The sequence below is a fragment of the Canis aureus genome, chromosome 25, assembly GCF_053574225.1.
Source record: "Canis aureus isolate CA01 chromosome 25, VMU_Caureus_v.1.0, whole genome shotgun sequence".
Taxonomy (NCBI): Eukaryota; Metazoa; Chordata; class Mammalia; order Carnivora; family Canidae; genus Canis; species Canis aureus.
Window position 1 is genome coordinate 43,303,221 of NC_135635.1, and position 25,988 is coordinate 43,329,208.

The 25,988-nt window shown below is 51.5% G+C and overlaps 1 protein-coding gene across 6 annotated transcripts in view; it reads left to right on the forward strand.

The window, feature by feature from the left end:
* IQSEC3 (IQ motif and Sec7 domain ArfGEF 3) overlaps positions 1 to 25,988 on the forward strand; it is a 111,439-nt gene that overhangs the window by 78,376 nt on the left and 7,075 nt on the right. For 3 of the 6 annotated variants that reach the window (XM_077871525.1, XM_077871526.1, XM_077871527.1), the window contains exons 6-13: positions 10,656 to 10,778; positions 11,270 to 11,436; positions 17,070 to 17,209; positions 18,296 to 18,421; positions 20,316 to 20,415; positions 20,585 to 20,746; positions 23,519 to 23,611; positions 25,906 to 25,955. In XM_077871525.1, coding sequence (XP_077727651.1) covers positions 10,656 to 10,778; positions 11,270 to 11,436; positions 17,070 to 17,209; positions 18,296 to 18,421; positions 20,316 to 20,415; positions 20,585 to 20,746; positions 23,519 to 23,611; positions 25,906 to 25,955 — 961 coding nt within the window. The remainder of the gene's footprint in view (positions 1 to 10,655; positions 10,779 to 11,269; positions 11,437 to 17,069; positions 17,210 to 18,295; positions 18,422 to 20,315; positions 20,416 to 20,584; positions 20,747 to 23,518; positions 23,612 to 25,905; positions 25,956 to 25,988) is intronic. The other 3 variants (XR_013364463.1, XR_013364462.1, XM_077871528.1) reach the window with 1 other exon arrangement.

Sequence of the window (25,988 nt, forward strand, 5' to 3'; positions counted from 1 at the left end):
TGTTCTCCTCTAGGATTTTGATGGATTCCTGTCTCACCTTTAGGTCTTTCATCCATTTTGAGTCTATTTTTGTGTATGGTGCAAGAAAATGGTCCAGTTTCATTATTCTGCATGTGGCTGTCCAATTTTCCCAACAGCGTTTGTTGAATTGGATATTCTTTTCTGCTTTGTCAAAGATTAGTTGGCCATAGAGTTGAGGGTCCATTTCTGGGTTCTCTTTTCTGTTCCAGTGATCTATGTGTCTGTATTTGTGCCAGTACAGTACTGTCTTGATGATCACAGCTTTGTGATAGAGCTTGAAATCTGTCATTGTGATACCTTCATCTTTGGTTTTCTTTTTCAAGGTCCCTTTGGCTATTCAGAGTCTTCTCTGGCTCCATACAAATTTTAAGATTATTTGTTCCAGCTCTGGAAAGGGGGGGTCTCTTCTAAACCTGAAATTTTTCAGTTTATGGCCTTGACCCCTTGCCTCTCCAGTGCCCTTTCCCCTGACCACCCCCTCACCATCACACATGTACACACACACCAACAGACAAGAGATTTTCCTTAACAATAAAGAGTCATGAATGTTTCAGACCCACTTACTCCTATGTGTGGAAATCCTTGGACCCTAAGTGTGGGGTGAACAAGTCCAGAGTTGAGTCTCCCTTTGGCTTGGTCATATTAGCATATAAATTGAGCTTTCACACAAAGACCTACTACCCTGCCTTTCTGATAACTCAGGCCCTAGGTCTGGGGGGCTCTCTCAATCCCTATGTGATACTCAGGTGTGGCTTCAACTGGCCACTCTTTGAAGTGGGATTTCTAAGGAGTAGGATTCTAGGGAAGGGGCTTCCTGGGAATTACACTCCCCTGGGGTTTGTAGGAGGGCCAGCTGTGAGTGAGCAGGCTGTGAGACATAACAGTGACAGCTCACATATATCAAGCATTCGCTGTGTGCCAGCAGGCACTGTGCCAAGACCCATACATGCATAATCTCATTCCATCTTCACAACAGCTCTATGAGGTGAGTGCTATCAATCTGTGCCACATGAAGGAACTGAGGAACAGAGAGTTTAGGTAGCTTACACACAGTCACAGAGCTAACCAATGGCTGAGATCTGAAGGCAGGCAGAATGGTTCTACAACCTGAGCCCATAACCCGATGCCATCCCACCTCTGTACCTCATCTCAAGGCAAGTGTGGTCCAGATGTCTTGTAGCTGTAGTCAGAGCCCAGTTGTGAAATGTGGTGCTGGAAGACCCCTTACATGGTCTGCTTGTCCACCCCTCTCATTTCACCCAGGCAGAATGTGAGGACCAGAGAGAAGAAATGACGAGTCCCCTGGCCTGTGGCAAATTGAATGAAATCAGGTACTATTCCACCCTCTGATTCCCCTTTGTTTGCTCTGCTTATCTGAGAAGAAAGCAGAACTGAGAAATGGAATCACAAATCTCAAGAGGTCTGAGCTGGATCCAGTTTCCTTTCTTCCTGATAGACAGATATTTTAAAGAGTCAGTGGATGAAGGTCTAGAGCTGTAATTTCAGGCAGAGTTCACTGTCGATGAAGGAAGGGCTCTTAATACCTATACTAGGAGGAACTTCAAATTCACTTACTCACTTGGTATGTCAACTTAGATTTGGTCTCCAGGTACACAATGAAAACTATCACCTATGAAGCTCTGTTATATGGCTGGCATTTTCCATACATTGTCTCTTTTAAAACTCAGAGCCACCTGCCCACTAGATGGTACAGGTGTCAGGTCTATACTACAGGTAGAAAAACTGAGGCATGGAGAGTCTAGGTGACCTGAACTGAAAAGCTCAGTGATGGAAACAAGATTCAACCCTGAGGGTGTCTGACACCGAAGGCCTGACTTCTCATTCTGCTGACTCTTAATTCAGTGGTTCTCAAAGTGTGGTCCCCAGGATGGTAGCAGCAGCGTCACCTGGAAAGCTGTTAGCGATACCAATTCTCAGGCTCCACCTCAGACCCACTGATTCCGAACTCTGGGGGCATTGGTGGGTTGACAAGCCTGCCGGTTGGTTCGGTTCTCAAGCTCAAGGAGCCCTGGCAAGCAGCGATGCTGCCAGACCCAGCAGAGGGAGAATCACCCCAGGCATCCGCAATAACTTCAGATTCATTCTTTGGGTAGCTTAAACTTAGTTATTTTGGTTCCTGGGTCCTCAAGGTGTGACCGGCAGCCATCCCTTCTGAGGCCCTCCCAGGCGAGATTATCTTTGTCCTTATGTCGTCACCAGGAACACTGGCAGGTCCTCTTGCGTCAGCTTCCCTCTGCTCTATTTTCTGAGCCACACTGCACTTTTCCAAAAAGCCTTGACCTTTGTTGGGCATGTTATGAGTTCTGCCTAACAAAAATAACTCTCTGGCGGATGGGGATATTTTTAATTGAATTGTATGAGCCAAGAATTGCAGAAATAAAACCAAGGTTCCTACATCCCGTGGCAGTGGGCGGTTTCATTTTCCAGCCTAATCCTGGAGCCTGGGCTTCGTCCCTGCCTGGAGCGCCAGTGCCCCCTCTGCTGTCTGCAGTGCTCCCTCACACCTCCTCTGAGCCTCAGCCTGTGCCTCACCTTCCAGATCTTTGCTGTCTCTTCTGGCCAATTAAAAATCACTGCTGCTATCATTACCTATTTTCAGTTCCAAGCCAGTTCCTTTGTCTGACAGACACTGTCTTGCTATCATGTAAAAAAAAAAAAAAAAAAGTTGAGATGACGAAATTCATTTTGATTACAGTCGTGTGACGCTTCATTTCCCTGCAACACAAACTGATTCCACGCACAGATCGGTATTAAGAAACAATTTCATGCAAGGTTGTACCTGTTTATACAGATACAGGGAACATCTGTGCTTATGCTTCCCCAGCCCCTGTGAAGTACTTGCCACAGGAAAGAGTGGGGGACGCCCTAGCAGAAGCTACAGCGCTTGCAATTCACCCGCTCCCTGATCAGCATCAGCGACACCTCCCTGGGCAGGTGCAGACATGCTCGGCTGGAAGCAGTTTAATGGGCACCAGCTTGCCCGGGTTCTCATCACTCGCTTGCATGCGCCACTGAAGGAAGTGGGAAGCGTGTATACGCCACACTGCCTCGCTGCCTCTGGTTTGGCTTCCAGGGAGCTGTTTCCTGGGCAGCTCTGTCCAGTCTCGGGGGCAGCTCCAGATGATCTTGGCAGAGCAGGCCCAGCAACCCATGGGCTCCCTCCCTAGCTGAGCCTGTGCTCAGGGTCCCATTCACTCACCCAACTGGTCTCTCACTCACACATTCATTCATCCCAGAAACAGTTATTGGATTCACACGCCAGGCATGCAGAGAGTAACAGAACTGCCTCTGCCAGAAGGATCGCAGAGCTGGGTGGAGGACAGGCAGGTAAATGCTATGATACAAGGGACAACGGCAGTGGTAGGCAGAGGTGTGTCCAGGAGACTGCGGCGGTCCAGGAGAGATGGATAGCTCACCAGGGACCTTGAGGTTGGGGTTGGGCAGTGGGAAGAAACAACAGCATGTGCAAAAGCATCAGGCTTGAGAGCCAGGCTGCAGGAGGGGAGCCAGTATGGGGAAGAGGCAGGAGAAGCTGAGCCACTCGCAGGGCCTTGCTTGCTTGGCCCAGAAACTTGGGCTTTGGGCTAGGGATGTGGGAAGCCCTGGAAAAAATATAAGCAGAGGAGTGAATGACAGGACCAAATAGGTATCCTAGAAGGATTGTTCTGGAACATGACTTGGAGGCAGGCAGTCGGGTAGAAGGCCATTGCAGTCACAGTCCTGGCAAGAAATGTGAGAAATGGTAAGACCCTGAGTCTGGCCAGTGACCAAGGAATGGAGAGGTAGGCAGGGCCCAGAGGCATGGCTAGCCAGACCACTGAAGTGAGGCGGGGGCGGGGGGGGGGGGGGGTTGCAGATCCCAGGAAACATCCTCCAGAGCTGCTGAGAATTCAGAACACTCAGTCTTTGCATATGAATATGTTTGTGCTTCAAGCTCTCTAGAGTAATTTGTGAAATTATACCAAATAAACATGCGTATATTTTCAGTTTGGGAGGGGAGTGCCAGGGTCGAGGACATTTCTTCTGAAGAATCCCTCAAACCAGATATTGCCAAATATTTACTGAGAACAGTTGAAATATTAAATACCAGCTGAAACAAATGTGTGCAGGCTGACTTCCCTGCAAGAGATGCTAGCACAACCCGTGGTCTTGTGAGTGTGCCCTGGTCAGCTCTGCCTGCCATTCAGACCAGAGCACCTGGAGGAATTCAACAGCCAAAGGTGTGTTGGTCAGCTTCCAGTCAAATGCAGAGTTGATGGTTTACCTGCACCCTCTGGACTGAGCACATTGTCTTTTATAAGCAATATAGATTAACCAAGAAGAAATTCAACTCATTAGTGATGAATAATAAAATTAAAATTGTGAATTCATCACAAGAGATAAACACTTCAGAGCAGTCACGGAGGGGCATTCAGAGCATGGCAATGGGTAAGGCCACCTAGAGAGAGGTTGTTAGGAGGAGGGAATGTAGCCTAGTGGCCAGCCCTAAGTTGGAGGCTCAGGGGAAGTGGGCGTTCTGGGAAGGAGGGGCACCCTCAGAGGTTCAAAGAGCCAACCCAGAAGAGGGTGGTGTGAGGAAAGCAGGAAAGAGAAGAGTTTTGAGAAGGGAATGATTAGCCATGTCAGTGCTGCCAAGAGGCTGGTGGGATAATAAGTTGGTGCCATTGGACTTGGCAATGGAGCAGCCAGAGTGACCTTGGCAAGAGAAGTTTTAGTGGAATGCTGGGAGTAGATGCTTGGCTGGAGCGGGTTGAAAGGTGGGTGAGATTGAGGAGGTGGAGACAGCATGGATAGGGACACCTTCTAGAATTTTGGCTCTAAAGAAGAGTATAGAAAAGGGATAGTGACTAGAGGCAGAAAAGGTCAAGGCAGGGTCATGATTTGTGAAATAGGAGACAAGACGCTGGGTGCTAAGGAGGATGATTTACTCCACTCTACTAAGATGCTAAATTCCTGGTAGAACAGGAAGGAACATCTCAGAGTGTGTCCCAACCTGTGGTCTCAATCTCTCCTGCAGCATATGTGTCTACCCCATCATGGCGTCTACTAAAAAATCAGCACCATTGGGCCTCAGGTGCTCAAGCCAGAGCTCTGAGACTCACCGTTGACTCCTTTTTTGCTCACTTCCCACCTTCCCTCCATCACACGCTGCCATCAGTTCTCCTCTAGGATGCATCTCAGATTGTCCATTCACTTGGTCTCCTCCTTGGCCCAGGCTCCATCAGCCCTAACTTGGTCCTCAGCAGCAGCATTCTCATAGGGCCCCACTTCGTTCTTGTTCCCCGCCCTCCCTGTTCCACTCACTCTACCCCAAAAAACAGAGAAATCTTCGTAAAACCAGCTGGCTCATATTGCTCCTCTGATCATGTCCTTCTGTATTCTCTTGCTACATGAAGGAGAAACTTCGAAAACCTCTGGTGACTCACAGAGCTCGGGCTGGTCAAGCCCCTGTCCTCTTCCCAACCCCACAACCTGCCATTCACCATTCTCCCCCTTCCTCTCTACATTACAACCTCATTGACCCTTTCTAGATCCTTGGGTGTTCTTTCCTACCACAGAGCCTTGGCATATGCTTTCTCTCCACTGCCTGAAAGCTCTCCCCCATCCCTCCCCTTGCCTTGGTCAGCTCCCACTCATCTTTCAGGTCTCAGTTCACTGTCGTGTCCCCAAAGGGGCCTTTCCAAACATCCCAAGATGAAATATATCCTTTGTCCTCTCATGGAAGCCTGTCCTTTGCCTAAAAGGATTCGAAACAATTACAATGAAATCATTATTTTTTTGACTTGGAGTATAATGTTTGTCTCTCACCGAGACAGAGTCTGTGTATGTGTTGTTTGCCACTGATACCAGGTCCCAAGCACAACGTTTTGCACATAGGAGGCAGTCAATGCATGTTTGTTGAAGAAAGGAAGGAAGGAAGAAAGGAAGGAAAGAAGGAGGGAAAGAAGGAAAGAAGGTGGGAAGGAAGGGTGGAAGGAAGGAAGGAACGAACAAACAAAAGAAATGTCACTACCAGAGGTCAGAGAAAGCACCAGAGGAGAGAAGGGGGAAGGCAGGTGGGGCATTGGTCCCCACTGTGGGGTCTGTGTGCCCAGGCCAACTCTGGAACTGAGGGATGGCCACACAGTTTCTGTGCTGACTGCCGATGGTGGAGTGGCTCCTGGCATGTGACTGACTGTGCCCAGTTGTTTCCCCACCACAGCCCCCCAAGGACATCTGGGTAAGACAGCAGCCCCCAGGGAGAGACACATTAGCACAGTCCACAGAGAAGGGAAGGAGACAGGCTGGCCTGGCCCAGGAGATGTCAGCAGGGAATGTGATGTGTGCAGTGTCCCCCCAGGACCAGCTCTTTTATGAGCTTATTTCTTCCTATGTAATTAAAAAAATAACAGGATGATGGTTACTATTGCACAGGATAGAGAAAGAAAATGAAGTCAAGGTGCACTTAGGGAAGCTCTAAGAACAGTGCTTAGTAAATGCGAAGGTAGAAGGTGCCTCCCGCTCTGGTGCTGGACCCCTGTTGAAGTGGAGGGGGGAGGAGGTGAGAGGGTAGGCTGAGCTGGTACTTCGGGAGAGAAAAAAGCATCGTGCTGAGTGGAGGGGCAAGGATTTGGGTGATTGCAGGATGGCCAAGGCCCCTGAGGTGAGGGTCGCTGGGGCAGGCTTGTCGGCAGAGAGGACACAGCCTCAACCTGGCCAGCTGCCCCAGGGGGCACACGGTGCTTCACCGGAGGAGGGAGAGAAGCGGCCAGCTGTATTCCAAAGCCAGCCAGGAAGGATGTTGTGTGATCTCCTGCTGTCTGGGAGCCCTCTGCTGACTGTGCGCCCTCCACTTCTGGTCCTTCTCAGAGTGGGGGCAGTCCTGAGACGTCACCTGGTCCGAACCCCAAATATCCAGAGAGGAAGGCATTTGTCTCCTTAGGGTCAGTCGTGCCCCACCACCATTCAACACAGCTTCCTCCCTTCCATCTGGGGGTTTTGCAGAACACATTGAGATTTTTGTCTCCCTGGGATCTGAGAGCCCGAGGACACCATCAGCCCGTTGAACATTGAAGCCCTGTGGTGGCCTCAACAAGGAGTGAGGCGGGAAGTCAGCTCACACGTGCAGGCATGTGTGCAGAGGGGGCACACATCCGTCTCTACCTCCCATCCCTCCCTCACCACTCGCACTGCCAAAGCAGCCCCTGAGAGCCTGAAGGGGACATGCTTGCTCCCCGGAGCTGCTGGCCTGGTGGCTCGTGACTTGCTGGACTCACTTGTTTTTGAAAGCCTCCACATGGGCTGGATCCCCCTCCAGCTGATGCTCCTTGCATCAGCTCAGTGATCGGTTTTCAGCTTTTAAGAATCGGGCCTGGAAAGCCAGCGAAGGATGCTGATTGCCAGGGTCCGCCTCCACATAGTTCAGTCAGTAGATCTGGGTTGGCGCTCAGGGATCTGTGTTTTACCAAGCCACCTCACAGCTCTAACAAGGGGCTCTTGAGGATGTGGGGTGTAGAATCCCCACCCCACAGCGGCCTCCCACAAAGTTGCCCCCCCCCCCCCCCCCCCCCCCCCCCGCCCCCATGGCCCATGGCCGACTTACTCAGCACTCCCCAGTCTGCGGGCTGGCATTTCCACATGGCTGAGTCTCAGGCTCTGGGCTCATTACTGGAGCTTTCCGCCGCAGCCCCGAGCGGGCCAGTGAGCAGGCTGTGGGTCACCTGAGTGAAGGCCTGGAAACTAGGCCATCGTGCTTGGCAGAGCAGATCCCACTTTCTTCCAGCTGCTCCACTGCCTCCTTCAGCGGCCCTCCCCCCTCCCCATGGCACCCTGGGGCCTCGGGGCAGAGGGCACAGTACAGAGGCTCTGGGAGCGACATTGACAGGCCAGGTAGGGGTGGGGAGGACAAACAGATGGAGCGAGTCCTGGACAGCAGGTGGACGCCAGGCGGGGGCACCAGGGGCCAGCTGAGGTCCTCCAGGTCGGGCCAGCCCTGGGCCCACTGCCGTCCCCCGCGGCCTTGGCACGTCAGGTGGGGGCTGGGATGAGCAGGTGCAGCCCCTCTGCTCCACGCCCAGGCTGCCCCGGTCCGGTCTGTGGTGTTTTCCTCCACCTCCATGTCCTATGCTTTTCTACCTCTCTCTCCTCCTGTCTGTCTCCCTGTGTCTTTCTTTCGGACTCTCCCTCATCTCTGTTTGTCTCTTGTTCTCAGTCTCCATCTCTCCTGTTTTGTTGGTCTTTCTTCCCCTCTTCGTCTCCTTGCCTCTCTTGCCTTCTCCTTCTCTCTTTCTCACCTGACTCCATATCCTCTGTGTCTCTTGCTGTTTCCGTGTCTGTCCCCTCCTTGTCCTTGCCTCCCTGGCTCTAGCTCCCTGTCCCTTTGCTGCAAGACCGCACAGGTTCACTTCCTCCAACTGGCCTCGCTGTCTGGGTCAATCATGCAGGATTCATAACTCCGGATGGGGATGAACCAGGGGACACGTGGATGTGAGCCTGATGCTGCTCTCAGGGCTCACCTGCCAGCTGGGGAGGGCTTAGGGAAGAGGTGACAAGAGCTGCTGAGAAATCAGATCCGGAGGCTGCTACCACCAATTGCCTTCTCAAACGCCAGACACTGACATCGCCAGTTGTCACAGTTGGGCCACATTCTCGCCTCGACCCCCCAGCACCACTCTCTTACTCACTATCCAGGCAGAGAAGCCTGAGAGAAGGCTGCATTTGACGAAGCCGAGGATGGGCTCCCAGCCCAAAGATGGCCATCTCTCTGTCCTTGGGAGCTGAGGGGGCTCCCAGTCTCCCCTTCTTAGAAGTTTCAATGTTGCCCTCTCCTCCCTGTTCCCCGTGAAAGGAGTGGGGGAGAGAGAGCCCATGGGCCACCAGGCCCCTGACCACTGCTGTGTGGGTGTCTCCTCTTGCCTTCTCCTAAAAATTGACACCAGAGCCAGGGTTGGGTCTGGACCTCTGAGTCTCCTAGATGGTGAGCTCTGCATGGAGCCAGCATCGTGTAGGAAGTGGGTCCTGTTCAGGGCTTGTCCCTCTGCTTACGTGGTCCCTGGGTGAATGTTCCCTGAGTCCCCCAGTGGGCTGGGCACTGAGCCATATGCTGGGCTTAGGCCTGGAGTTCGCCTCACCTTTGTGGGCAGGGAGGCAGGCAGTGACCAGGCCTCTGCTGCCTGGGGTGGTGCCCCTGCGGTGGCCTCAGCCGGGGCTGTAAAGCAGAGGAGCTGCTCACCCCAGCGGGCGCTGTGAGGCTGGGTATAAAACAACCAGGAGAGGGACATCTGGGTGGCTCAGCGGTTGAGCGTCTGCCTTCAGCTCAGGGCCTGATCCTGGGGTCCCGGGACCAAGTCCCACATCGGGCTCCCTGAGGGGAGCCTGCTTCTCCCTCTGCCTGTGTCTCTGCCTCTCTCTCTCTGCATCTCTCATGAATAAATAAAAGTTAAAAAAAAAAAAAAAGCAACCAGGAGAGAGAGGACTGGACTACAGCAGAAAGGGGAGAAATCAATCCCGAGTTGGCACGTGTGAGCTCCTGCAGTTCTCAGGCATATGAGGTCTGCTGCTCCACCAGGCCTGGGTTCCTGCCCACTGCTCACAGCCCGAGGAACAGGGCACCCCAGGAGAGGGTAAGGCAGTGTGATCCATGGAAAGGAGGGGCCCCAGGAGCAGGCCAGGCCTGAGGAATGACACTGCCTCCTGGGGGTGACTGGGCTGTGTCCCCCCTCTCCCTCCCCCCATGCACTGAAAGAGGACATTCAGAGGCCAACTCTCCAGGGCTAGAGGGGACATTTCAGATATAGAAGAGCCCTGGGGTGGGGTGCGGGGGGGGGGTGCCAGGATTCTGGCCTCCTTCCTTCTCAGAGCAAGAAACTGAGGCTCTGAAAGATGAGTTTTGACCAGAAGTCAAATTCTGAGTCACCGCATTTTTTGTGACTTTGTCACACCGTCCCCTCCTACATGAAGCTGATTTGTCATTTACTCTTCAGAGGCCACCACTTCCCTGAGAGCTCAGGGCTCCTTGGATGCGGGGGAGGCTGGGATGAACTCGCTCCTTGCAAATCCTGCCCAAAGGCAGATCCGAGGGCTGGTGCTGGACCAGGGCTCCGTCATGGGGAAGCCCATGTGGGAACGAGCAACTAGGGAGGTGCACAGGCTCCTAGCAAGACCAAAAGAGTAGATTGTTCTAGTCCTGTTTCAAACCTTGGTCTGACTCAGATCCTCTGAGGTTGAGACAGGAAAGGACCTGGGATCAGAAGGAGGAAGATCAGCTGCCTTCTGGCTGTGCAGCCCTGGGCAGCACCCTGGCCTCTCTGGGCCTCCAATCCTTAGCTGCGTGGTGGGGACAGCAGTCAGCCATCTGCCTCAGGGGCTACGGCGTTAGAGGAAGGGCCCTGTGAGGGAGGGTCCTTGGGGTTATTGAAGGGAGAGCCCTGGGCGTGATTTGACTCAGGAGGGCCCAAGTCAGTCCCCTCCTTGCTGGTCACAGGGACCCCAGTCCCTCCCCCAGGCCCCAGGGTGGGTAGGCCGATGGGGGAGGGGGCGCTGTGCCAGGCACCCTTATCCTCGAGTTGCCTGGGGTCCAGGGAGGTCTAGGGGGCCGACCTCTCCTCAAGAGCCCCTGCCCCGCCTGCCCTCAGCTGCGTGGTGGACGAGATGGACTTCTCCAACATGGAGCTGGACGAGGCCCTGCGCAAGTTCCAGGCACACATCCGCGTGCAGGGGGAGGCCCAGAAGGTGGAGCGGCTCATAGAGGCCTTCAGGTAAGACCCCCTTCCCGAGCCCCCCTTGCCTCCTGCAGCCCTGGAACACATGCCTGGGGCACCAGATGCTGGGGGCCCAGGAGTCAGTCCAGGACTGGGGAGAAGCCCTCCTGGCAGGGCCCAGGGGTGGTGGGCTGGGTGGAAAGGAGGGAAGGTGAGTAAAGGTACATGAGCCCTGGAGCTGGTGAGGCCAGAGCAGCCCCAGGCCCTCCAAGGGGTCTGCGTGCATCTCACTCATCCCCAGTGACCAGCAATTCTTGGCGAGCCTCTGTGCAAGGTGATGGGCCCCTGGGTGTGGGACACCTGCCCTATCGCCTCAGCGGGGAAGAAGACCAGGCTACGGGGCAGTGATCTTTAGGGACCTGAGGCCCTCTGAGAATCGGTGTATGTGCCCCGATAGCCATGCACCCTCTCATTTCTGGGGCTTGAGGAGGGGAGGAGAGGGCTGGAGAGGGCCTCACTTGGCACCCCACTCCATGTCCCCACCATAGCCAGCGCTACTGCATGTGCAACCCTGAGGTGGTGCAGCAGTTCCACAACCCCGACACCATCTTCATCCTCGCCTTTGCCATCATCCTCCTCAACACCGACATGTACAGCCCCAACATCAAGCCTGACCGGAAGATGATGCTGGAGGACTTTATCCGAAACCTGCGAGGTGAGGGGGGGGAGGAGGGGGAAGAGGGAGATGAAGGGGATTGAGGGGGACAACAAGGGGGAGGAGGGGGAGGAAGAGAGGGAGGAAGGGGCAGAGGGCAAGGCCACTGCCCAGGCCCCATTCCGTTCAGCATTCATTCTGTGAGGCTGAGCCGATTGTAGATTGTCACCCCCGCAGTCAAGGGACTGGACACTGCTGTGTCCAGTCCCGGGCACACACAGCCATCTGGGAAAGTTGCTTGCATGCCAGGCAACTTTGGAGAGTTTCCAAGAGTCACTGCCACAGCTCCGGACCTTGCCCTCCACAGAACGTCCTCCAGTGGGTGACCTGTAGGCACCGGCGGCACCGCTGGCACCAAAGTGTACCAGACCTCCCCACTGCACAACATATGAGGGCCTTTAAGTCTTGGGTCCATTTATGTCAGCCTTGCAGATAACTTCATGGCACCCACTGGCCACATCCTTTCCCCAGTGAGATAATGCACCCGCTGGCAGGGACCAGGACAAAACTGGCAGGATGGGATAAGTGCTCAGTTGGTTTTTTCTTTTCTTTTTTAGCATTTAAGAAATTTAAGCTATATGTGCACATGATTTAATAAAGTCAAATCGTTCTACAAGGCCTGCTACAAAAAAAAATATTCGTCCCTGCTCCTGTTACCACTCTCCTTCCACAGAGGCAACCGCTCTCAACTTTTTGGGGTTTTTTTGCCATTTCTTGTGTTTCTTTTATAGCGCTGAACAATGTGCTTCTGCTTCTTTTCTTATTCCTTTTTTTATATTAGATTAAAGCCCATTGTAAGGTTTATAGATCCGAGCACTTGGTGCATGTTTATGTCCACATACACGTGTGATCACAGCCAGCTCTCAATGGAGATCGATCCCCTGACCCCAGGACATCCTGTCCCATTCAGTACCCCTGCCCCAGTGCCAACCGTCTGACCTTCCATCCATGCTGACCAATTGTGCCAGTTCTTGAACTTCATATAGATGGGTTTAAATAGTATGTGGACTTTGGTTTCTTTCATACACTACTACTTATTCATTTTTAAAAATTTTAAGTATCATTAATTTCTGTCTTAATCCGTTCAGGCTGCCTTAACAAAATACCACAGACTGGGTAGCTTATAAACAAGAGACATTTATTTGGCACAGTTCTGCCAGCCAGGCAGCCCAAGGTCAAGGTACTGGCAGAGGGGTGTGTCTGGTGAGAGCCCACTTCCTGGTTCTGGCTTGAGAGCCTTCTGGCTGTGTGCTCACATGGTGGAAGGGGTGGGGAGCTCTGTGGGGTCTTTTTGGTATATGATACTAATCCTCACACTCATGAGAACTCTATCTTAATGACTTGGGCACTTTCTGAAGGCCCCGCCTCCTCATACCATCCATTTTGGGGACTAGGATTTCAACATACAAATGGGGGAGGGAGACACAAGCATTCAGACCACTGCAATTTCCCATCGTGGAAAATGAGGATTAGCTCTCTTTCATCCACCTACCCTAGCCCGCCCCCACTAAAATTACACGGCAGCCCCACACTCTTTGTCTAGCTGCAGCATTATTTTGGTGACATCGGTGTTTATGTTACTAAGATGTAAACATAGTCCAAAGCTGAGTCTTGAAGTATATCGTGATTACAGACCCTTCCTGTTTCCGCTTTCCTTGGAGTGAATACTTGTATTCTTTTTCCATTTGCTTAGCTCTCTAGGCACCTGCCACCCACTAATTTCCAAACTCCCCACCCTGTCAAGTTCTTCTCCACACATGCAGCCTGGGAGGTTTTTTTCTTGGAGCCTCTCTCCCCGAGCCTCTAGCTCTGCTCCAATCTGGACAGAGATTGCTTGCACCAGCACCCGGCTGTCAGCATGGGACACCCTTCACATCATTGACAGGCGTCCTTTGCCTTGTTCTTGTGATCTGTTCCTGTGTCCTAGATTTCGTAGCTTGCTCGTTTATGGTTCACTTCCACAGAAAAGGTACCCTGGTGGCAAACTTTCTGACAACCTGTGTGTCTGAAAATATCATTTTCTACCTTCACTCTTGATTGAGAGTTTGGCTGGGAAGAGAATTCTGGACTGGCAACACTGAGCTCAGAATTTTGAAAGCATTGCTCCATTGTCTTTTAATGGACGGTGCTGCTCTGACATTCCAATTCCTCACCTTTTGCATAGTATTTTCTCTCTTTCTGTCTCTAAAAGTTTACAGGCTCTTCTCTTTGTCCTTTGCGTTCTAAACTTTCCTGATACTCCACCTCGTTCAGGTTCTTTTTTTTTAATTGAAGTATAATTGACATCTTGTTAGTTTCAGGCGTACAACATAGTGACTTTTATACACTGGGAAATGATCCCCATTATAAGTCTAGTCACCATCTGTCACCATACAAAGTTACGGCAATATTATGGACTCTGTTTCCTATGCTGTACATTACCTCCCCATGACTTAATTTATTTTGTAACTGGAAGTTTGTACCTCTTAATCCCCTTCACTCATTTTGCCTACCCTCAACCCCCCTCCCCTTCTGGCAACCAATAATTTGTTCTTTGTATATATGAGTCTGTTTATATTTTTGTTTTGTCTGTTTATGTGTTTCATATTTAGATTCCACATGTACGTGAAATCATATGGTGTTTTTCCTTATCTTTCTGACTTGTTTCACTTAGCATAGTAAGCTCTAGGCCCATCCATGTGGCTGTAAATGGCAAGATTGCATTCTTGGTTATGGCCGATATATATATATATATATATGTATATATATATATATATACCACATCTTTTTTATCCATTCATCTTTCAGTTGACACATAGGTTTCTTCCACATCTTGCTGTTGTTAGGCAATGTTCAGTGAACATGGGGGTGCAGATATCTCTTCAAACTGGTGGGTTTCTTTATGGGCTTTTCCTCATCTATTGTGCTAGTGCTGGGTTGATCCTTCAGTCTAGAAACATGTTCTCCGATTGTAGGAAGTTTTCTTAAATACTGTATTTAATCATCTCCCTCCTTTGTTTTCTCTGTACTTTCTGGAACTCCTATTATTCAGATATTAGATCTCCTAGTTGGACCTTTTAGTTTTTACAGCTTTCTGCCTGCCATCCTTGTCTTCTTGTTGGACTTTCGTGAAGATGTCTTACAAGTCACCTCTTAAGGTCTTCATTTCTGCTGTCACGTGTTTCATTTTCAAGAACCCATTCTTGAAATGTTCCTTTTTTATTTTTTAAAGATTTTATTTATTTATTCATGATAGTCACAGAGAGAGAGAGAGAGAGAGAGAAGCAGAGACATAGGCAGAGGGAGAAGCAGGCTCCATGCACCGGGAGCCCGACGTGGGATTCGATCCCGGGTCTCCAGGATCGCGCCCTGGGCCAAAGGCAGGCGCCAAACCGCTGTGCCACCCAGGGATCCCGAAATGTTCCTTTTTTATAGCATTTTAGTCTTGTTTTGTAGATGTGGTATCTTCTTACATATCTCTGATGACATTTGGTTTATTTCAGTTGCTCCCTGCTTGCCTCTAATTCTTCTGGCTTCCTTTCTCTGTTTCCCCATACTTCTTTTTCTTTTGTGTTATAGGCTTTCCATATATACATGATGAAACGTAGTTGTTCTCTCATATCTAAGAGTGAGTTAAAAGGCTGATTTTAAACAGTTTTAACTATGTTTTAAAGCAGAATTTTTAAGACTCTGTGAGTATGGGCAGGGGAAGGGTGCTGACCAATGGGCTTTCTCATAGGGTGATTGAGTTGAACTGTTTCACTGAGGAATCCTTACTGTAGTATCTTTACATTTTTCTCTTGTGCCTGTTGATTCCCCAGAAATGTCCAGTCTGTTGTCCAGAGGGTATGAATCTGGATGCCAGCGATCTAAGATCTTCTGGGTCAATAGGACTGAGAGGGTCTCTTAATACATAGACATCTACTCCATGCCTCAGTTTTCAGCATAGACTCTCATCTTTGGCTGGCCTTGGGGTCCTCCCATCCCAGAGTTCCCAGTTTACCTCTTCCAGAGGACTAACCCTCAGTCTGCTGTTGGAGTGGAGGAAGGGACAGGGAGATCTAAATGCTTTTTAGGCTGATGATCAATCTATTTTCCTGTTTCCAGCCCAACTTTACCTCCACGTTCAAGGATTCCCATTGCCACCCATCCCAGAGCCCTTTGGTGATTCTGTGGTGTGTTAAGTGGCTTGTAACCTCTCTGCTGGCTTCAGGTTCCACTCTCTCAGGCTTGCCAATCCATCTGCTCATTTGTCCACTTCCCAGGTCACGTGGTGCCATTTTTTCTTCCCTACTCTCTTACTCTTTGTAGACATATCTCTCTTTTTAAAAAATAAGGCACCTGGATGGTTCAGGGCACCTGGATGGTTCAGTCAGTTAAGCATCTGATTTTGGCTCAAGTCATGATTTCAGGGTCTTGGGATTGAGCCCTGCATCAGGCTCCCTGCTCAGTGAGGAGCCTGCTTCTCTCTCTCTCATTCCCCCTGCTCGTGCTCTCTCTCTCACACACACACACTCTCTTACATAAATGAATAAAGTCTTTTTTAAAAATTAAAAAATAAAAATAAAAAACTCCCTTTGACCAGAATATTCAGAAGGAGCAGAGGTGCTTCTTCAGTGGGATGGATGCCTCTGTGTTGGTTCGGATGGAGTCTTGTATGGAGTCTTGCTCCCTGCTCTTTCTTGTCCCCAGCCTCATGTCTTTTAGGTCCCCAGGGGCGCCACACAGCTAATGTGCCTGACTTGAAGAACCAAGAAAAGAATGTGGATGAAACAGGGTTGACACAAAGAGTTGCTCATAGAAGGTGTAATGTCCTCTCACTAGTCAGGAAATCTCCTTTGAGGACACTTGCCAAAGTTGTTTTATTTTCTGTTTTTCTTTCTTACAAGAGAAGCATATAGTTTTAAAAGATTTAGGAAAAGTAGAAAGAAGAAAAATTTTATTGCCTCTCTTTCTAGCTCACAAAGAAATTTATTTCAATATTGGTAAATTTCCTGCCAGTATTTTTTGTTACCAGAGTGTTGTGACTATGAAGTAGGAGATGGGAGTAAGGTCTTCTTACCTGCATTGCCACAGGGGGATGTCCAACTCCTCTTCACCTAATATCTAATCACCACCACCTCCCAGGCTCCCAGTGAAGGAAGAATCTTGTCATATATTCAGCAACTAATCATTGAGCACCGTGCTCCCTGGGGGAGAAAGAGGGAGGAGATCGAGAGAGAACAAGACAGAACATCAGCTTTCAAGAGACTCTCATGGGAGGCAGGGAGCTGGGTGGGGGGTAGATAAATACACGGAGGACAAGAGAACTACTAAAGCAAGGCGCTGAACAGGAACATGGAAGCTGTCCTGGGGATGAGAAAGAGGTGGGAAGGGGGAGTGGAGGTTCTGGTTCTGGAACAGCAGGAGATGAGGCTGCAAATGTGTGCTGGGGCCATATTATAGTAGTGCTAGTGTCTGGCTAAGGAGTTTGTCCTTAATTCAATAGGTATGGGGAGCCAGTCATTGAAGGCTTTGGAACAGGGACAGGGCAACGTCAAAGCCAGCCTTCAGGAGCCTCAGTCTGGTGAGGTCTTCCACTCTCTGGCTCCTCACCTCTGACACTCCTTCCCTTCTTCCCTCCTTCACCTTCCCTTTCTACTCCACCCTGGTAGGTGTAGATGACGGTGCAGACATCCCAAGGGAGCTGGTGGTAGGGATCTACGAAAGGATACAGCAGAAGGAGCTCAAGTCCAATGAGGACCATGTCACGTATGTCACCAAAGTGGAGAAGTCCATCATGGGCATGAAGACAGTAAGTGCCCACCACAGAACAGCTCTCACCCCACAGGGGTAGCTTCCTCTCCCATGGATGCCAAGCCCCCTACCTCATACCTCCTTTTGTCTCCTGTGTGACATCTCCTCTCATTCTCCTCCTTCCCTTTCAGAAACCCCTTCCCATTCTTTGCTCACTTCATAATGATTGAGTCCCCACTATGTGCCATCCACCATACCCTCTGTCTCCCCTTAATGACATTTCCTCATGGCTACCAGCCACCACATCAGGAGAGCCTGTGGTGAGGTATCAGGAAGGACTGTCCAGTCGTCTAGGGTTGAAGCATCTGGATGACCAGATGGGGAGACGAAAGATGGGCTAGATACTGGGCTTTCCTGGATGGTCCTATTGAACAGAAAGCAAGAAAGAGGCTGAAGGAAGCTCTAGACTGTGGTGTCCCAACCATTGGGGTGCCCCTTGGTCATGATCTGTGTCTCAGGCAATATGGTCCAAGTTGGCAGTGATGCTCTATGGTTTACTACTCAGACATCAGCAGAGGCTCTTTAGGCCATAAGTATAAAGGACGTAGAGTGGGTTCTGCTATTCGTGTCTGTTTTCTCCTCCCTAAAGTGCTGACCCAAGAAACAGCTGGAGATCTCATCGTTACCACTGCAGTAGATTGTTCTGCAGACAGCAGATTTGAGGCATCCCCACCATCCCCTCCCTCTTGCACACTTGCATTTGGTTGTGCAGGCGAGAAAGTGCCAGAGTGCCACCCTGCAGGCTGCAGCCTGGGTCGTGGGGGGCCCTCAAGAAGATCTTGGGGGAAAAAGAGTTGGCAGTGGCCATATTTGAACAATCTGGAAGCTCTTTTCAACTTCCTCTCCCCATGCCTGTATCTCCTCATCTACTCCAGCACAATGAACACTTCTCCCCAAGCCTTTCTCCCCAAGCCACACAAGGAAGGAAGACGTTTAGGGTGAGGAGAGGGGACATTTAGGGTCAAGTTCAGGGTTTGCAGGCGGAACCCCGGCCTCCATCTGCTCTTCTGGAAGGTGGGTGCTGTGGGGTGCGGAGGGCTGAGAGCCCCGAAGCCTCCCCCATCAATGTGTGCCTCCTCCCCAGGTGCTGTCCATGCCTCACCGCCGCCTGGTCTGCTGCAGCCGGCTCTTCGAGGTGACAGATGTGAACAAGCTGCAGAAGCAGGCTGCGCATCAGAGGGAGGTGTTCCTCTTCAATGACCTGCTGGTGGTGAGTGGACCTTCGCCCCGAGCCCGGAGAGGGCTGGGGAGGGCCAGCAACCTCATTCCGAATGCCAATGCCATACTCATTTACCTTTTCCCGTGGCACTTTCACATCATGGGGGGGGGGGGGGGGGCTGTGAGGTCGCTCAAGCAGATATGATCATTCCTACTTCCTAAGTTATGAAGCTGAGACTCAGAGGGACCAAATAATTTGTCCGCGGTCATGATGGAAATGAACCAGATTCCAGAGCATGTGCCTCTCCTACATTATGGAAAACCTAAGGCAGGAACGGTACAGGGTGTGCTTCACATCACATAGCCCGAGAGGACAGTGAGCTTGGGGGATGTGTGTACGTGTATGTGTGTGTGTGCGCATGAGTGTGCATGTGTATGTGGGGATGGGGATAGGGGGGTGACAGGGGGTGGGGGGCACTTGTTCTTTGAAATATGTATCCATTCCACAATATTTAATGAGTGTCACCTATGTACCAGGCTGGGAACAAGATTTGTAAGTGCTGGGAAACAGTGGAGAACAAGATTGGGCTTGTGTCTTTTCCTCGTACCTCCCCCCATCCTCTCTATCCATAGTCACACTGGCACTACCTCTAAAATTACCCCACATCTAACAATCCACCTCTTAAGTCCACTTTCCACAGAGCAGCAGAGTGATCCTTCTAGAGTACAAATCAGGCCGCATGACTGCCACACTTCCCATGCCAGGCAAAGGAAGTCCACGTTCCCAGACCTAGGGCCTCCCAGATCTCTGACCCCATCTCCCTTTCCTCTGCTCCACTGCTTGGCTGCGCTGGCCCCCTGGCCCCACAAGCTGCCTGCCATGGGCCAGGCTCCTTCCATCTCAGTCCTCTGTTCTTGCCGCTCCCCCAAGACTTTACCCAGCCACCTCCCTCTCTTCACTCGGGTCTCAGTTCAAATATCACCTCCTCCCAGAGGCCCTCCCCGTGCGCCTCAGAAGATAGCCTGCCCAGTCACCTTCTCTTCTTTACCCTATTTCATTTTCTTTGCAACACTTTCCAGTTTCTGAAATTACATTATTTATCTGTTCCTTCACTTTGGTTTTTTTTTCTGCTTATTATGCTTTATAGATTGATCCATTGCTTTATACCCCAAGGTCTTCCTCTGGAACAGCATTTCCCTGAGGGCAGGGCTCTCTCTGGGCTGGCAGATCCTGTGCCCCTAGGGCCCAGCTTAGGAAAGGTGCTAAGTTTCCATTCTACATGGGGAAGGATATAGAAAATAGTTAAGAAAACAAATAAGTTAATACCAAATTAGGGGAAAGGTGGCATGAAGACCAGGAAAGCGAGTGACAAGATAGGGAGGGGCTGGGGTTAGGGTAGATTTGGTTTGTTTGTTTGTTTGTTTTTTGTCACGTGGGCTGCTCAGGGAGGGGGTCTCTGAGGAGGCAGCATCTGAGTTGAGATCTAAGTCATAAGACTAATCCAGCCCCGTAGAAAGCTGCAGGGAGAATTGTGGAACAGGGGTAGCATGTGCAAATAGGGGTCTGCACTCCCCCTATTCAGACCACAGAAAGGAGGACAGCAGGGCTGGAGCATAAAGCCAGAGTGAGGCACGGATCAGATGGGGAGAGACAGGAAGTGTGAACTCTCTTCTGCAAAGTGCAGTGGGAATAGCCACTGAGGGGTTTATACAGTAAAACCCCCCCATGGTTTGTTATAGTGCGTATTTATATGTGTGTGTGTATACGTGTGCATCCACATATATCAACGTGTATGTGTGTGAATGTATCCTGTGTAGAAGTGTGCAAGTGTGTTCATGTTCGTATTTATTTGCGTGTTCACTGGTGTCCCTGTGTGTCCATGCATCTGAATGCACGCACACACGTGTACACCGTCAGTGCTTGTCTCTCTCCCTCTCTTGAACAGATTCTCAAACTTTGCCCTAAGAAGAAGAGTTCCTCCACGTACACATTCTGCAAGTCAGTTGGCCTGCTGGGCATGCAGTTCCACCTCTTTGAGAATGAATGTGAGTCTTCCTGGGATCCAGAGACATGGTGGAAGCGGTAGGGACGGTGTGTGTGGTGGGGGCGGGGGGGCAAACACCCAAAGGTCCTATCGCCGCTCCGTGCACCACTCCACCTCCAGCCTCACCTGCTGCCATTCACGGCCATGGGGGCCTGGGGTATGCTTTCCAGATTACTCTCATGGCATCACCCTGGTGACCCCACTTTCGGGCTCCGAGAAGAAGCAAGTGCTGCATTTCTGTGCGCTGGGCTCAGATGAGATGCAGAAGTTTGTGGAGGATCTGAAGGAGTCCGTCGCGGAGGTGACAGAGCTGGAGCAAATCCGGATAGAGTGTAAGGCTGCTGTGCGCCTCGTGGCAGGGTGGGCAGGGGGACTCCCAGTCCAGCAAGGAGGGGCGGCTGCTTGCTCCGGTCTGGAGTGAGTGTGGGAGAGCCAAGGACCTTCCTGCCATCCCGAGCCCTTCCCCAGCCCTGCTGCACTGTCACAGCCCAGGCGGGTGCGCTAGAACATGCACACCTTGTGTGCACACCCAGCCAAGCCCCCTGGAACCCAGGACTCAGCTGTGTCTGACTGACACAGCCAAGCCCAGCCGACCAAGGCAGGCGTACACACCTAAAAGTCTGTGGGCCCGGGTGCTTCTCATCCCACCAGACAGCCTCCGTTCAGCCCCTCCCGCTAGATCCAATCAGAGTCACACATTACATCTGGTGGCTTCATTTCTTTCATCTTGTTTCCCCCAGAATGATCCCCCTCTTTTATTTTTTTCATAATATGGTCTTTCTGAGGAGTCCAGTCCGCTTTTCTGACCATCCCTCATCTAAGAGTTGTCTTTTTGTTCCACTGAGGAATACCTGGATTCTTGATTATTCCAACTCAGTCATTTTAAAAATTCTGTGGGCCTCTCTGTAGGTGCAGGTAGTTTGCCAATTACTTTGTGGTTTAGGAAAAGAGCCGTGATATGCCCACTCGCAAGCATGATGCTTTAGCATCGCAGTGGCTTTGGATTGCCTTTAATGGGAAATTAAATCACAATGGATTCAGAAAGTAAAAGAGCAAATAGATTTCAGGTCTGCCTTAGATGGTCACTTAGTTGACAAGTGCCTCTAAATTGATTTAAACCCATTAGGCGACAGGGAAGGCAGGGGGATCTGGGGGTCAGGGGACCAGTATGACGGGGTGATGCTTTTTAATCAGCATTTTTGGAGCACCTACTCCGTGCCAGGCAGTTTGTCCTCAGCATTCACAGTGATGCTGCGACATGGTGCTTGTCCTGGGTGCACAGACGAGCCTCAGGGAAGTTAAGGGGCGTGTTTAAGGCTGTGCATCTTAGAAGCGGACGAGTTGGCGCTTGGCAGTTGCGTTTAAGTCTGATTTTGAGGTTCGTGTACTTTCTACTCTTGAGGATGACAGAAGAAGTTTCTGGTAGCATAAGGAAACAAAAGCGCACCAGACCCAACTGTACGACTCAGTACCTGCTGGGGCGCAGGGGGCATGCGTTCCCCTGCAGAGCTCTGTTGGTGTCAGTGGGATCACAGACACTTCAGCGGTGGGCCTGGGTGCTCAGAGATGCCGCCTTGGCTGTTGATCTTGACTGTTCTCAAGGACGCACCCTGATATGTCACTTCTGTGGATGTTAAAGTGCTACCAGTGGCTCTGCCTCGCCCTGGGGAGGCACCGCGGGCCAATGGGCACCAGCGTTGCAGGAAGAGGCCCCCCTTCGTCCCCCGCCCCCATCAGCCCTGGAGCAGCATGCCCATCCCGCCCCAAGTACAAAAGAGCAGGCATTGCCAGAATCAGCCTGTCAAGAGTACATGTCCTCTCCTGCTGTCTAGAGGGCGGGGGAGCAGGGAGAGAGGCTCACGTCTGGCTCCTCCTGTTCAGCTAAGAAAAGCTGAAGCACTGGGCAGGAAAGCAAGGTGGGAAGGAAGTAGAAAAAGGAAAATGGTAACAGCAGAGCTACATTTTTCCCATGCCCGGCACCGGGCTGCATGCCGAGCCTCTTTTATCATCTAACCCTTGCTGTGACTCTCCATCAGGCAGATAGGATTGTCCTCAGTTTACAAATAAGGGAAGTGAGTCTCACAGAGCTGAAGGAAGTTATCTGGGATCACACTGTCAGTGACAAAGCGAGGTTTGCGCCAAGGTCCTCGGCTCCTTGCACATAATTACGAAGCTCGTTTTTCCAGAGCCAAGACAGCCCCTCCCCAGGGAGGGACGACCCTCCGTTCTGGAAAAGTGTGAAGTATTGACTGATGGTGTGATTCAGGCAGTCAGGACAAGCTGTTCTGGTTTGGAGGCTTGCAGCCCAGTGTCCCTGGATTGTAGATAACTAGAGACAGAAGATGGGACCCAGGAGAGCAGCTTTAATAAAGGGAACTTTTAAGTTATGTCTCTTGAAAAACAGACGCTGAAGGAGTGATTTAATAATGATTGGAACAGGTGTAAAGTCTAGCGAGAGGAATCAAAGTGGAGGACAAGACGGATGCCCTGGCTGTCAGCACTGCCGTCCTCAGGCAGCGCATCTCCTCCCTGGGGGGGCTCGGCCAGCTGGGTGCAGGGTGGACAGGCTGGCCGTCACTGGCTGTCACCTGCTTTCACCAGCCATCACAGAGGTCTGCTGTGCCTCAGCGTGTGTGTGTGTGAGCGTGTGTGTGTGTGTGTGTGTGTGTGTGTGTGATTCGTCCAAGTTGTAATAAAAGCTAATATTTACTGAGCACTTGCCGCAAGCCAGACCTTGTTCCAAAGGGCTTTGATGCATTTCCTCATGTAATCCTCTTAACAACACTCAGAAGTGGGCACTGCAGTCCCTTCATGTGAGGCACAGAGAGGTTAAGTAACTTGCCCAAAGTCACACAGCTAAGAAGTCCCAGAAGCAGGATTCAAACCCAGGCAGCCCGCCACCCTGTCCTTTGTCTCTTTTGCTGTGTCTCTGACATTCAAGCAGCTGTTAGCAACCCCACAGACAGAGAAACAGAGGTTCTAGAGGGTCTCTAATTTGCTGTGAAGTGGGGTGTCAGACGCAGGTCACGTGTCAGGGAGCCCCCTCCCCTTCCTTCCATCTCTACCTCACCACAGTTGAGGCTGGGTTCCTCTCCATTCTCTAGGGGAGCTGGAGAAGCAGCAGGGAGCAAAGACACTCTCCTTCAAGTCCAGCGGGGCGCAGGTGGACCCGCAGTTGAAGCAAGGATCGCCTACAGGTGAGCCCTGGTTCTGCTCCGGAGTCCCAGACCCCAGGCCCTGGCCGGCCCTGGGCCCACACAGAGGCCACGCTCCGCCCCCCGGCCTTGGGTTCCTGGGGAATTGGGGTGAGGGAAGTGCTCATTCCCATGGACCCTTCTTTCTGCTCTGAGCTCCAGGCTCGTCTCACGGGCCTTAGTAGTGGGAGTGAGGAGGACGGGGAGAGAGGGACGTGTCCATTTACACGTTGCCCTAAGGCCACGGGTCCCTGTGGAATGTCACTGTCCTCCCTGGAGGAGTCAGGCCAAGAGCCCAGACACCCTGGCCCCAGGGGGGGAGCCTCCTACCCACCCTCCCCGCATGCAGGCTCCTCGGGGACTATGGGTTCACTGGGGGGTGAGAGGTGTAGTAAAGAGAAGCAGCATGAGAAAAATCTGCCTACAGATGGGAGCCCGGTAAGGAGGGTGGCCAGAGGGGTCTGGAAATCTTGATCTGCCCATCAAGTCTTTTCCCTAATGAGCCACAAGTGCTCCAGGCCAGAGTCAGTCCACCCCAAAATCCAGACAAGCCTTCAAACCCAATTTTTCAAATGGTTTCTTCAAATTGACTTACTCCAAACAAATCAAGCCAGCTTCAAATTTTCTATCACCTTTGGCCATGTTCTCTAGACCTGCTTCCTTTCTCCCACCGACACCTTCCTACTTTCTATCTCTTGGCCCTCATCGTACTCTTCCCCTTCCCCTGCACCACCTGCAGGGAGCCTGGGAAGAGTTACCTCCACCTCTGCTCTACAAACCCAAATAAAAATCAGAGGGAGAGATGGTGTGAGAATTCACTCCCATCCCAACAACGCCCCCCCACACACACAGTAAACCATCCAGAATTGTCCACTAATTAATTAATTTAGCCATTTATTCTTATATTTAACAAGCACTTATTGAGTGCCTGCTGTGTGCTCCCTGCTAAGCACTAGAAGACCAGGGTTCCAGCAAGACACCATCTGGAGCCAAGAGGCTGCAGTGGGTTTCATGCTAGCCTCCCCACCCCCGCCCCCGCCCTCCCTTACAGCCATGACACCATGATGCTGGGACAGACGGCATCACAGCACTTGGTCACTCAGCTAGAAGATGCAATTCCTTTTCCAGGCAAGACTTGGGGCCCTTTTAGCTGCAGGGAGATCCTTACTGTGATGTCATCTTCTGCATGTGGTTTTGACTTGCCATCATGCATTCATAGTTCTCCACCCTGCCTGATTTTTCAGCTGGCCCCTCTGTTTCTCTAAGGTCACAGTACGTGGGTCACTGCTTGTTTGCACAGCTGTGTAAACCCCGAAGCCAAACCTCAGCTGTGATTAATTACTCGACTTCCCACCCCACTCTGCATCCCAGGCTGCCTCTTTTGGAAGCTGCACCCCCTGGTCAGGCCAAGATGCATGTGTCCAGGGCCTGGTCCATCCATCACCTCCCCAGTGGGATTCTACTCGATCCCAAACAATGGCATAGCTCCCTCTTGTGCTACAGAGAGCAGAGGGATGAGCACAACGAGGGGATCTGCTAACATGCACATGTGCACATAGGCACACAACGTGTGAACAGTCAGAGGGCTCCAGCAGAGGGGCTCTGGGAGGCCTGGTGAGGGTAGGGGTGGGAGCTAGGAGTGACTGAGCTGAGAAAAGCCACCACGCTGTCCCTGGAGGTCCGCAGCGTCCCAGGTGCTGTGCGGAGCCAGTCAGAATGTTCCATAGCGATCACACAGCCATCATCAGCCAAGCTTGCCATGCCAGGTCCCGTGATGAGTCCTGTATGGGCCTCAGTGCATTGAATCCTCACCACTCAGCTAAGTGGCAGGGATAGGACACAAAAGGAACCGGGCCCCTCCCTCACGGGGCCTGTGGTTGAAAGGGCCAGATTAACGTGGTGCCCACAAACACACAGCAGACCCTCCTTGTGTTTCTTGAGAACCAAGAACCAATGCCATCTCGAAACCAACTTTCACTGTCCCTATCAGGGAGGCTTCGACTAGGGGTAAACAAGACTCAGCAGTGCTCACTTAAAAACCGTCAGAGTCTTCTAGCCTGTATGCCCAAGCTCACACAGCTACCTAGTGGCAGAACTGGGCTCCGACTTCTGGTCTCCCACCCCAGGGCCGCATCTCATTCAGGAGTGGCCTGGTACCTAGAATCTTCTGTCCACACCGTCTGACTGCAAGGACGCCTGGTATTGGGGGCGGAGCAGGGTGAGGGGTGGAGGCGAGAGGCAGGAATCTGTATATTGGGCTGGGTAGAGAGTGAGCCCTGTGCTCTTTGCATTCAAAGCCAAAAGGGAAGCTGCGCTGGGGGAGAAGCCGGTGGAGAGCACGGTGGAGGTAAGTGGAGGCCTGGTTGCCCAGGTGAGTGGT